This window comes from Callorhinchus milii, unplaced genomic scaffold (assembly GCF_018977255.1).
Source record: "Callorhinchus milii isolate IMCB2004 unplaced genomic scaffold, IMCB_Cmil_1.0 Scaffold84, whole genome shotgun sequence".
Lineage (NCBI taxonomy): Eukaryota > Metazoa > Chordata > Chondrichthyes > Chimaeriformes > Callorhinchidae > Callorhinchus > Callorhinchus milii.
The window spans coordinates 135349-147946 of record NW_024704825.1 but is presented as its reverse complement, the minus strand read 5'-3'; the positions used below and the strand labels follow the sequence as shown (position 1 = coordinate 147946).

At 52.5% G+C, this 12598-nt stretch overlaps 1 protein-coding gene across 1 annotated transcript in view; it reads left to right on the top strand.

Moving 5' to 3' along the window:
- The window catches only part of LOC103182526 (NACHT, LRR and PYD domains-containing protein 3-like), a 50892-nt gene extending 42605 nt beyond the window's left edge, over nt 1–8287 (top strand). The window contains exons 8-14 of the mRNA XM_042345725.1: nt 856–942; nt 4664–4750; nt 6215–6301; nt 6683–6853; nt 7391–7561; nt 7717–7884; nt 8022–8287. Coding sequence (XP_042201659.1) covers nt 856–942; nt 4664–4750; nt 6215–6301; nt 6683–6853; nt 7391–7561; nt 7717–7884; nt 8022–8109 — 859 coding nt within the window. The 3' untranslated portion in view covers nt 8110–8287. The remainder of the gene's footprint in view (nt 1–855; nt 943–4663; nt 4751–6214; nt 6302–6682; nt 6854–7390; nt 7562–7716; nt 7885–8021) is intronic.
- Nucleotides 8288–12598: the final 4311 nt, after the last annotated feature.

The following is a 12598-nucleotide window of genomic DNA, read 5'->3' as shown; positions in this document are numbered from 1 at the left end:
TGGCTGATATTCCCCTTACACGTCTGGCTTCCCCACACCCTGAGCCCTTGGATGACATTCCCAGATTGGTGACCTTATTGGGATTGGTTCCCGATTCCCGACTGGAATACTCACTCTATTGACGAGATTGCAACGTGATCCCAGGTCAGACAGGACGTAGTTTGCGCTCAGAGATGTCAAGTAGTGAGTGGTTCTGGTTTATTCATACAGAAAAGGGTTACGTGGCCTCCGTGTCTCTGACACATGCAAACCCTTCCAACTTTCGGAGCTTCGCCCCAGCGCAAACCCCCAGGACTCACTCCCCTTAACAACGTGATTAGGCCGGAGGCTTCCTGTGGCCTCTCCTCCTGGCAGCAGACCCTCCCCATGGGCTGGTCAGACCCTCAACCTCTGAGCCCCCACCCTCTGGAACTCCACCCCTCACTTACCTCATCCCAAGCCTATCTCAGAAGCTTCCTCTTCAGTCACCCTCCCACCCCTATCCCTCTAATCCTCTCCTATCCCAACCCCCAGCTCGGGGTGCATACCCCTCACTGTCCAGCCTTTGGACATGGTCCCAACGTGAAAGGCACAAAAAATGCCATTACATATTGCGGCCGTAGGGGCTGGGAGACGCTCAAATCTTCAAACCCGACTCTGTAAAGTTCTGAGGCATTAGCCGACATGAATGTCGTATAAATCTCAACGCTTTTGTGGGTCAGCCACGAGTCATGAATCACGTGGGTGTTTGCAAGTTCGGGCGGGTCGATCCTGGTCCCAGCGACTTGGGACTTGCTCCCCACGTGAAAGGCGGCTGTATATAGTTTGTGTTGTGTTGTTACGCTATATTCACTGAGTTTCTGTCTCTATGTCTAGGCTGAGGTACAATAAACTGGGAGTTTCTGAAATGATTCCACTGTGTGAGGCTCTGACGAAACCGGAGAGTAAAATACAGAGACTGGAGTAAGTAACACACTGTGCAATGTGATCACTTGGGAAAACCTCAGTGGCCTCTATTGGCCATAAACACCCACCCAACACGGCCTCTGACAAGTCGTAGACAGAGATGGTATCCACTTTTACCCCCTATGTGCCACACAGTCCTGAGGGCTCACATCACCCCGACCAGCCCAGCTCTAAATAAACTGGAAAGATTTCTCCACATCAGCCCCGCCATCACCATGTGGCCAGGCCTCAGGGCCTCCTCCCTCAAGGCAGAGAGTGAATGGCCTGGAGGCAGACACCTCACAGCTTTACACTCAACTACAGCCTCACCCTCGTCACTGGGATCCCAACAGTCGGTAGCTGATGTCCATCATTGGGAGGAGGGGACTCCCCCAAGCTACTGACTTATTGACCAGGTTACAGACTCGCTCACTCGCTCGGCCTGTGATTCTGACAGCCTGTGGCCCGGCTCCTCACGGCCTGAACAGCGGCCCTTGGCATCAGCTGGTCCTACTGTCCTGTCCTCACACCCAGGTCACTTACACTGTTATAATGGGTTCTGGATACCGGCGGTGGGCAAGGCCGTGAACTGGGCCCTCGGATTGTAAAGCCTGAGGACTAGCAGTGCAGAGGCAGCTATGGGGGTCTTTGTGTTGTATTGGTTGGGGGGGGGAGAGTCGGTCACCCTTTACTGTGTCACATATGGCTGTTAAGGGAGTCTCTCTGCTCTGGACGCAGCACAGGGAGAACCTGAGGACAGGACACAGGAAGCCTGTAGCTAAGTCACCCGGGCTGGAGGAGACTTGGCTGTTGAGTGGGGGAGTGAGAGCTGTGTGGCCTGAGCTGGTGGAACCAGAGTAGGCGAGAGGCCTAGAGGGGGCAGGAGCCAACCCGGGGACCTGCAACACCGGGGGGTGTGAGAGAGACAACGTGGTGTTTACCAACGTTACCAACCTGTGCACTCCCACCGTTCAGCGGTCACTGAACTGCTCCATGTTCCCCCCCGCCCTGCCCGCTCCACCATCAGCGGCAGTATCTTCAGCCTCTCTGCCTCCACCCTCTGGAACTCCATCTCGGAGACCCTCAGCCTTGGCCCGCTCCCTAAAAACCCCTGAAAGCTCGTCCGAAAAGCTTCCTCTTCAGTCACTATCCCACCCCAATCCCCTGCCCTTCAATCCTCTCTGATCTCACATCCCAGCACGGGAGCAAACCCCTCGTTGTCCAGCCTTGGGACGTTCTCCTGATGTGAAAGGGGCTAAAAAAGCAACGTGTTGTTATTGTTGTTGCCACAGAGATTGGGGGCCCCTCGAACCTTCCAACCCATCCCGGTAAAGCTCGAGACGTTAGCCGAAATGAATCTCATATAAATCTCAGCTGTTTTATGAATCAACCACGACTTAGGAACGACGTGTGTGTTTGCACGTTCGAGTCCTATCCCAAATTGGCAAAAGTAAGTTAGAGGAGGAGTTTATACAGTGCAATAGAGATAGATTTCTAGATCAATTTGCCGAGGAGCCAACCAGGAAACAGACTTTATTAGATTTTGTTCCAGGCGATGAGATAGGGCTAATCAGGATTCTGGAAGTTAAGGCTCCTCTGGGGCCGAGTGACCATAACATGATGCAATTTAGCGTTAAGTTAGAGAATGATGTAGTTGAACGAGAAGCAAGGGTCATAAATTTAAATAGAGCCCACTGTGCGGGTACGAGAGATGATTTAGCAAAAAATAGACTGGGGACTTAAATTAAAGGATATGACAGTAGACCAGCAAAGGCAAACCTTTACAGATACAGTACATAATTCCCATTGATCATATATTCCCTCGAGGAACAAAAATACCACTGGAAAAGTGGCGCAACGATGGCTAACTGGAGAAGATAGAGAAAGTATACCCTTAAAAGAAGAGACCTGCAATACTGTCCCAAAGTATAGTAAACCGAGGATTGAGAGGGCTTCAGAGACCAACAAAGAATGACTCAGGAATTGATTAGGAGGGAGAGAACTGGATTATAAGTGCAAACAAACTGGGAACATCAAGTCAGACTGCAAGAGTTTTTACAAACACAAAAAAGAGGAAGGGACAAGCCAACGTGAATGTGGGTCCATTACAGGCGGAGACAAGAGAAATTATAATGGAGTACAAAGATGTAGTAGAGTCGTTAAACAAATACGTTGCTGCTGTCTTCACGTTAAAAAATGTGGAAATCTTAACAAACATAAAAGGGAACCAATAAGCTCATGTCAGTGAGCAACTTAGCGAAATTAATATCGGTAAACAATTAGTACCAGTGGAACTGTCGGGACTGAAAAACGATAAATCCGCTGGACCTGATGGCCTGGATCCTCGGGCATTAAAAAAGGCGGCTGCTGAGATAGTGGAGGTCTTGTGTTTGATCGTCCAAAATCCCCTGGATTCGGGAAAGGTTCCCATTGACCGGAAGATCGCAAACCTAACACCGCCATTCAAGAAGGGTGGGAGAGAGGACGGGGAACTATAGACCAGTCAGTCTGACATCGGCGGTAGCGAAAATTCAAGTGTCCTTCATTATGAACACCGTAGTGGGGTACTCAGATGACCATAACATGAATAGGCAGAGTCACCGTGGCTTCACAAAAGCGAAGTCATGCTTAACGAATCTTTTAGAGATTTTTGAGGATGTAACTAGTAGGTTAGATAGAGTTTATTTATATTTTCAGAGCGCATTTCACAAGGTGCCACATAAAAGGCTGCGACACCAGATGAGGGCCCATGGAATAAAAGGCAAGAAGGAAGCATGGATCGAAGAATGCCTAACAGGAAGAAAACAGAGACTATGGATAAACCGATCCTTTTCAGATTGGCGGGAGGTGATCAGTGCAGTGCCAGAATGATCAACGTTTGGCCCTCAACTATTTTTGGGTGTCCTTGAACACCAGTTACAAAAAGTTAGTGCGCAAGTACATCAAGCAACTATGAAGGCTTATGCCACGTTGGCGTTCATTGCAAAAGGATTACAGTACAAGAGAAGGGAAGTCTTGCTGCAACGGTATAGGGCTTTGGTGAGACCGCTCCTAGAGGATTGTGTGCAATTTTGGTACCTTATTTAAGAAAGGATATGCTCGCCTTAGAGGGGGTGCAGAGTAGATTCACTAGGTTAGTTCCTGGGATGTGGGGTTGATCTATGAGAATAGGTTGAGTGAACTAGGCTAGGTGAACTATATTCTCTAGAAAATAGAAGAATTAGGGGTGATCCTATATAACCATCTAAGATTATTATTGGGTCTGACAGAGTAGACAGTGCGAGAATGTTTCCCCTGGTACGAGAATCTAGAATTAGGGGGTCACAGTCTTAATATTAAGGGACAGCCCTTTCAAACAGAGTAGAGGAAACACTTCTTCGCTCGGTTGGTAGTGAATTTATCGGATTCTCCACTCCAGAAGGCTGTACACGCTCCATCCTTGAATATGTGCAAGACTGAGATCGATAGGATTCTAAAGGATATGGGGATTAAGGGATATGGGAATAAAGCGGGCGGATAGTGTTAGTTGGAAGATCAGTCATGAACTAATTGAATGGCGGGGCAGGATCGAGGGGCCGAACCGTCTACTCCTGCTTCTAATTCCTATGCTCCTGTGGTGTGAATGAACCTGATCCCAGTGCCGTGGGACTCGCTCCCCATGTGAAAGGCGACTGTGTACAGATGTCGGTTTGTATTGTGTCGTTACACGATTTTCACTGTGTTCTGTCTCTGCGTCCAGCCTGGGGCACAATAATCTGGGAGATTCAGGAACGACGCGACTGTGTGAGGCTCTGAGGAACCCGGAGTGTAAAATAAAGAATCTGGAGTAAGTAAGCAGACTGTGTGGGATGTGATCACACGAGGAAAACCTCAGTGGCCTCCAGTGGCCGTAAACACACACAAAACACGGCCTCTGACAGGTCATAGTCGGGGATGGTGTCCTCTCTTACCCCACTCTGTTCCTCACAGTCCTCAGGGCTCACATCACCCTGACCAGCCCAGCACTAAATACACTGGAAAGTTTCCTCCACATCAGCCCTACCCTCACCATGTGGCCAGGCCTCAGGGCTTCCTCCCTCAAGGCAGAGAGTGAATGGCCTCGAGGCAGACACCTCACAGCTTTATACCCACCTACACCCTTACACTCGTCACCCACTGGGATCCCAACAGTCAGGAGCTGGTGTCCATCATTGGGAGGAGGAGACTCCCTCAAGCTACTGACTTATTGACCAGGTTACAGACTCGCTCACTCTCTCAGCCTGTGACTCTGACAGCCTGTGGCCCGGCTATTCACGGCCGCACCTTGAGACACTCAAGGTGTCACTCGACACTCTGCCCCCACCTCCCACACACCGCGGAGACCCTCAGCCTCGCTCCCTCCCTCCCTCAACACCTTTGAAGCCGTCTCAAATCTTCCTATTGTGTCGCCCTCCCACCCCTATCCCCTGCCCTCCAACCCCCTCTGATCCCAAACCCCAGTTCTGGTACAAAACCCTCATTGTCCAGCCTCGCGGACCAGTGGGGTTTATCAGGGTTTAGGGGAGAGAGAGAGAGAGAGAGAGAGAGAGAGAGGGGGAGTGGTGGGAGTGGTGTTGATCAGACCTATGGGGAGAAGGAGAGTGGAAAAACAGGGTTGATCAGGGCTATGGGGTGAGTGAGAGCCGGGAAGTTGGGTTGATCGGTTTTCTGGGGATACGGGACACGGCGCAGTGGGATTGATCAGAGATATGGGGAGAGCGCAGGGAGAGCCGGGTTTAAACAAGGATATGGGGAGAGAGAGAGAGAGCGGGGGAGTGGGGTGATCAGGGATACGGGGAGAGAGAGAGAGAGCGGGGGAGTGGGGTGATCAGGGATACGGGGAGAGAGAGAGAGCGGGGGAGTGCGGCTGATCAGGGCTATGGGGAGAGAGCGGGAGACGTGGTTTGACCTAGAATGGGGCGAGAAAGCGAGGGAGTGGTACTGATCAGTGATGTAGGGGGAGAGAGAGAGAGCTGGAGAGTGGGGGTGATCAGAGCTATGGTGAGAGAGCGGGAAGCGGGGATGAGCTCTTTCCAAAGATCCGTCGCAGACACCACGGATCGAATGGCCTCCTTCCGTGCTGTACAATTCTCCGATTCTATGACTCCGTGAACGCGAGCGTTTGCAGGTTCCGGTGTGTCCGACTCTCGTCCCAGCGACTTGGGACTTCCCCCCCCCCCCACCCCCGCGCCTGAAAGGTGACTGTATGTAGATGTCGGTGCGTTATCGTGTTGTTGCACTATATTCCCGGTGTTTCTGTCTCTGTGTCCAGGCTGACGAGCAATAAACTGAGAAATTCGGGAGTGAAGCGACTGTGTGAGGCTCTGAGGAACCCGGAGTGCAAAATACAGAGACTGGTGTAAGTGACAGACTGCGGACTTGGGGGGTCAGTCACTGGCTCTAAACACAGATTATTGTATGTCGAGCAGGTGGGGAGAATAATAATGCTGAGATGCTAAACCCTACACTGCAGTGGCAGTGGCGGGATGTTGAGAGGAAAATCACTGGGATCAGAGATTGTTCCCACTCGGCTCCTGTTAACGCTGTAAGACACAGTATTCGCAGGCGGGCGGGGAGGTTCCCAGATGGAAACCCGAGCGATAGGTGGAGGAATAAACTTACCCAATGTTCTGCCGGGGATCAAACCCGGGTCTCTCGTTGGCGCTGTAACCACCGAGTAAAGTAACGATGACTCCGTTGGCTACGATCCCTGTTATTTTCCTGTGTCTCCGATCTCCAGGCTGGAAGACAACAAGCTGACGGCGGATTGCACCCGGGATCTCGCCTCCGCTCTCAGTACAAACCGCTCGCTGGCAGAGCTGCACCTGAGTCACAATAATGTGGGAGATTCGGGAGCGAAGCGACTGTGCGCGGCGCTGAGGAACCCGGAGTGTAAGATACAGAGTCTGGGGTACGTAACAGACTGCATGAGAGGGTAATATCCCGAGGCTGAATCCCGCGTATCACCTCGGGGTGTTATTGACACTGTTCTGATCAGTTGGCGCTGAATATTGTGTCAGGAACCGGTGTGACAGTGTGAGGCCATCAGACGTCTCAGTGACCACCATCTAAACATGGATCAAACCCTCACTCCCTTCATTCCTCCCTCCCCCCACTTCCCTCCCTCCCTTCCTCTCTCCCTCCCTCAACCGCTCCCTCCCTCCCACCCTGTCTCCATCCCTCCCTCGCTCCATTTATCCCTCCTTCCCCCACTTCCTTCCCTCCCTCCCTTCCTCTCTCCTTCCCTCAACTGCTCCCTCCCTCCCACCCTGTGTCCATCCTTCCCTCACTCCCTTTATCCCTTCTTCCCCTCCCTCCCTTCCTCCCCTCCCTCCCTCAACCGCTCCCTCCCTCCCATCCTGTCTCCATCCCTCCCTCACTCCCTTTATCCCTCCGTTTCCTCTGTGTTTTCTCTGATCCCCGTTGCCTCTGTGTCTCCGATCTTCAGGCTCTGGAATAACAGTCTGACAGCGGACTGTATGGATGATCTCGTCTCCGCTCTCAGTACGAACCGCTCACTGACAGAGATGGACCTGCGTCAGAACGAACTGGAAGATTCGGGAGTGAAGCGACTCTGCGCGGCTCTGAGGAACCCGGAGTGTAAGATACAGAGTCTGAGGTAAGTAACACTCCCACACTCCAACTCTCCCTCCCTCCCACCCTCCCTCCGTCACTCCCACCCTCCCTCTTCCCCTCCGCACGCTGGGAACAGTCATAACATTACTAATGTGTTTCCACTGATTGCTGTTATGTCTCCGTGTCTCTGATCTCCAGGTTGGGGGGTAATAGCCTGACCGACGGCTGCACCGATGATCTGGTCTCCGCCCTCAGTACCAGCCGCTCACTGAGGCTCCTCGACCTGAGGGATAACTCCTTCACAGACGGCTCGGTCCGCGCTCTCCGCCGCCTCGTACAGACCTGCGCCAGCCTGGAGGGGATCTGGTGAGTGTCTCGCGTCAGCGTTCAACGGGCTAAAAACCCGCAGAGAACGGGCTGGGTATCGGGATGGAAACAGTTTGAAGGGTTTACAGTTTGCGTGGTTATGCCCACGAGTTTATATCCTGTTTGATGCGTTCCAGGCTCGGGAGGAACAGGTTCAGTTCGGACGGAGAGAAGCAGCTGAAGTCGCTGCGGGGCTTCAGAGCGGAGCTGACAGTGTGGGTGTGACGCTGACTGAGGCGGTGACTGTCCACACCGTCTGCGCACTGGGGAATACATTCTGGACGCTGCACTGATCGACTGTCACGCATTTTAATCCCAATTCCTCTCCCAGGAGTCACTTTCCATCCATACGACTGCCTGCGGGGACGTCGCTGTGCGCCATCGGCTGCCGCGTTCCGCCCACAAATATACAGTCACTTCACTTTACAGTGTGTTCTGTGAAGCGCTTTGGGACGTCCTCCCGACGTGAAAAGCGCTATATCAAATGCAAGGATTATTATTATTATTATTATCACATCAACCCTGACATACACTTGCCCCCGGGCTCTCTTTTCTTTTCTCTCTCTCTCTCTCTCTCTCTCTCTTTCTCTCACTGTCAGTCTCTCTCTCTTTCTCTTTCTCAGTCTCTCTATCTCTCTCTCTCCCTCTCACCCGCAAAACGCACATTCACTACACTTTATAATGTATTCCCTTTCTCAGTCTCTCTCGCGCTCTCTTTCTCAGTCTTTCTCTGTTTCCCCCCCCCCAAAAAAAAGCTAATACCTAATACCGATCCCTGGGGGACACCACTGTACACGTCCCTCCGGTCAGAAAAGCAGCCGTTCGTCACAACTCTCTGCTCTCTGCCTCCCGTCCCGTCCCGGATCCATGCGGCCGCTGTCCCTTTTACACCGTGGGCGTATGTCTTTCGTAAAAGTCTTCGCTGTGGCACGTTGTCAAATGTCTTTTGAAAGACCAGGTCATCGTGAAGCGATTCCTTACACAAAATCACAGTAAAATATAATCGGTAGAATTGATCTGCAGCACTGCAGAATTATTATTGTTACTGAAGAACGCGCACGGCTGCAAATCTTCAACTGGTTTCAAGAAAAAAAAACGATTCTCGGCTTCATTATGGGGAAAAATGGTCAAAGCGCTCAATCTTTAACGCAATTTAACTCAATTAAAACACGATTTTTTTGCGCACTCCCTCACGTGCACATTCTCGTCCAGTCTCGTTCTCACATGCAATCGCTCTGGTGAAGACTCTCTCGCGCGAACACACTGTCACACGCACCCTCTCCCACGTGCACACACTCGCGCTCTCTCTCTGTTCGACGCTCTCGCTCTTCGTGTGCACAGTCTCGTGCATGCTCTTCCACGCAGTCTTTCTCTTTTCAGCGTACACTCCCTCGAGCTCCCGCGCTCTCCCGCGCACTCTCTCTAGCGCGCACACCCTCGCACAGTTTCTCTCTCGCGCCACATCTCTCGCACGCACTGTCTCACGCAGTCTCTGTCTCTTCGGCGCACTCTCTCTCGTGCGCACACTCTTTTGCACTTACAAAAGCGTCACTCTCTCTCGAGCTCACATTTTCTCCGTATACTCTCTTTCGCGCTCGCTCTAGCGCAGTCTCTCATGCACACTTGCTATGACACACACTCTCGAGCTCACACACTCTCACGTCCACACACTCTTGCGCGCACGCTCTCACGCAGTCTCACTCTCATGCACACTTGCTGTCGCACGACCTCTACCATGCGCAGTCTCTCACTCGTGTGCACTGTGTTGCGCACAATCTCTCGCGCGAACACTCTCGCATACAAACTCTTCTGCACGCACTGCTCTCTCTCTCATGCAGTCTTTCTCCGGCGCACACTCTTTCAAGCTTACACTCTCGCGTGCACTCTCTCTCGTATGGTCAGTCTCGCACGATCAGTCACTCACGCGCACACTCTCGTGCAGTATCTCTCACGCACGCAATTCCTATCGTGCGCACTCTATCGTGCGCACTCTAGTGTGCGGAGTCTTCCTCACGTGACACTCTCTCGCCTGTACTCTGTCTCGCAGCTTCTCTCTCTTCGGTGAAAACTCTTTCGAGCTCACACTCCCTCGTGAACACTCTAATCGTGCACACGCCCGCTCGCACGCCCACTCTGTCGCGTGAACACTCTCTCGCATGCACATGCTCGCGCGCAGTCTCGGTCTCTTTGGCGCACTCTCTCTCGCGCACACTCTTTCGCGGACAGTCTCGCCCGCACATCTGTTTGCACACACACTCTCCCGCGCAGCATTTCTTTCCTCAAAGCACAACTCTTTACGAGCTCACACTCTCTCTCTCTCTCTCGAGCTCACTCTCTCGAGCTCACACTCTCTCTCTCGAGCTCACACTCTTGAGCTCACACTCTCTCTCTCTCTCTCTCTCTCACACTCTCTCGAGCTCACACTCTCTCTCTCTCTCTCACACTCTCTCGAGCTCACACTCTCGAGCTCACACTCTCTCGAGCTCACACTCTCTCTCTCAAGCTCACACTCTCTCTCTCTCGAGCTCACACTCTCTCTCTCTCTCTCTCTCGAGATCACACTCTCTCTCGAGCTCACACTCTCTCTCTCTCGAGCTCACACTCTCTCGAGCTCACACTCTCTCTCTCAAGCTCACACTCTCTCTCGAGCTCACACTCTCTCTCTCTCTCGAGATCACACTCTCTCAAGCTCACACTCTCTCAAGCTCACACTCTCTCTCTCGAGCTCACACTCTCTCTCTCGAGCTCACACTCTCTCTCTCGAGCTCACACTCTCTCTCGAGCTCACACTCTCTCTAGCTCACACTCTCTCTCAAGCTCACACTCTCTCTCTCTCGAGCTCACACTCTCTCTCTCTCAAGCTCACACTCTCTCGAGCTCACACTCTCTCTCTCTCTCTCTCTCGAGCTCACACTCTCTCTCTCTCTTACAGCCTCAATTGTGCGCACTTTCTATCGCACGCACTCCATCGGGGGAGCGCGTTCTCTCCCGCGCACACTCTTGAGCATTCTCTCTCACCTCAGCGCACGCGCGCTCTCTCGCTCACTTTCTTTCGCGGACACAGTCTCGCGCGCACACTCTCTGGCGCGTTCTCTCACGCCGTCCGCGCTCTTCGGTGTACTCTCTCTCATGCGCTGTTTCTCACGTGAACATTGTCTCGCGCCCACACTCTTTTGCGCGCACACTCTCTCGCGCATTTTTTCTCTCTCCGGTGCACACTCTTTCGAGCTCACGCTCTCGCTCGCACACTTTTTCGCACGGACTCTCTCTCTCTCACGGAAGCATTTCTCTCTTCGGGGCACACACTTCTGAACTCACTCTCTCTCACCACCAGTTTCGCACAAAAATTATCTCGCGTGTGCACTTCCTTTCACGCACTCTGTTGCACGCAATCTCTCGTGCGAACATTCTCTTGCGCACACACACTTGCACATCCTCTGTCACGCAGTCTCACTCTCATGCACACTTGCTGTCACACGCACTCTATCGTGGGCAATCTCTCGCGAGAAGAATCTCGTGCAAACGCTCTCTTGCTCGCACACTCTCGTGTGCACGATCTTGCAAAATCCCTCTGTAGCGCGACGTTCTATCACACGCACTCTATAGAGCAGAATCTCTCACATGAACACTCTCTCGCATGCACACGCTCGCAGGCACGTTCTTGCAAATCACTCTCTCTCTCTTCGGCGCACTCTCTCTCACGCACTCTCTTCGTGAACATCCTCTCTCGCGCACACTCTTCCGCATCCTTCATGCAATCTTGCTCTCTTAGGTCGCGTGCTCTTTCGAGCTCACACTCTCTCTCACGCGCACTCTCTAACGCAAACACACGCTTGCGCACACACTCTCTCGCAAGCACACTCTCACGTGCTCTCTCACTCTCTTCAGCGCACACCCTCTCATGCACACACTCTCTAGCGAATACTCTCGCGCAAGCACACTGTCTCGTGTGCACTCTCTTTCGCAGGCACCATCTCACGTTGTCTTTCTCTCTTTGGATCGCACTCGAGCTCACACTGTCAAGCTCACACTGTTGTGTGCACTCTGTAGTGCATACATTCTCTCGTGCGCACACACTCTTGTTTGCGCAATCTCTCATGCAAACACTCCAGCGTACACACTCTCTCGCTTGCACACTCTTACGTAGTCTCTATTCGGCGCACACTTTCTCAGGCGCACCCACTCGTGCGAACACTCTCTCGTGTGCACAGTCTCACACAGTCTCTCTCTCGGGCGTATTTTCTATCATGTGGATGCTATCGTGCGCAAGCTCTCGAGAGAAAACTCTCACGCACACAAACCCTCTCGCACACAAACCCTCTCGCACACACAAACCCTCTCGCACACAGAAACCCTCTCACACCCACACTGTCTCGCGCAGTCTGGCTCTCTCTCCTCGGCGCACTCTCTCGCGTGCACACTCTCGCCTCCACTCTTCTGAACACTATCTCGTGAACACTCTGCTGTGCGCACTCTCTCACATTCACACTCTCTCACACAGTCTCTTGAGCTCACACATTCTCACGTCCACACTCTCCTGCGTGCACACACTCACGCAGTCTCACTCTGGTGCGCACTTCCTATTGCAGGCGCTCTCGCACGCACTATCTCGTGCAGTCCCTGTCTCTTCGAAGCACTCTCTCTTGTGTGAAAACTTTCTCGTTCGCTCCCTCTGTTGCACACAAACTTCCACGTGCATTATTTCTCTCTTCAG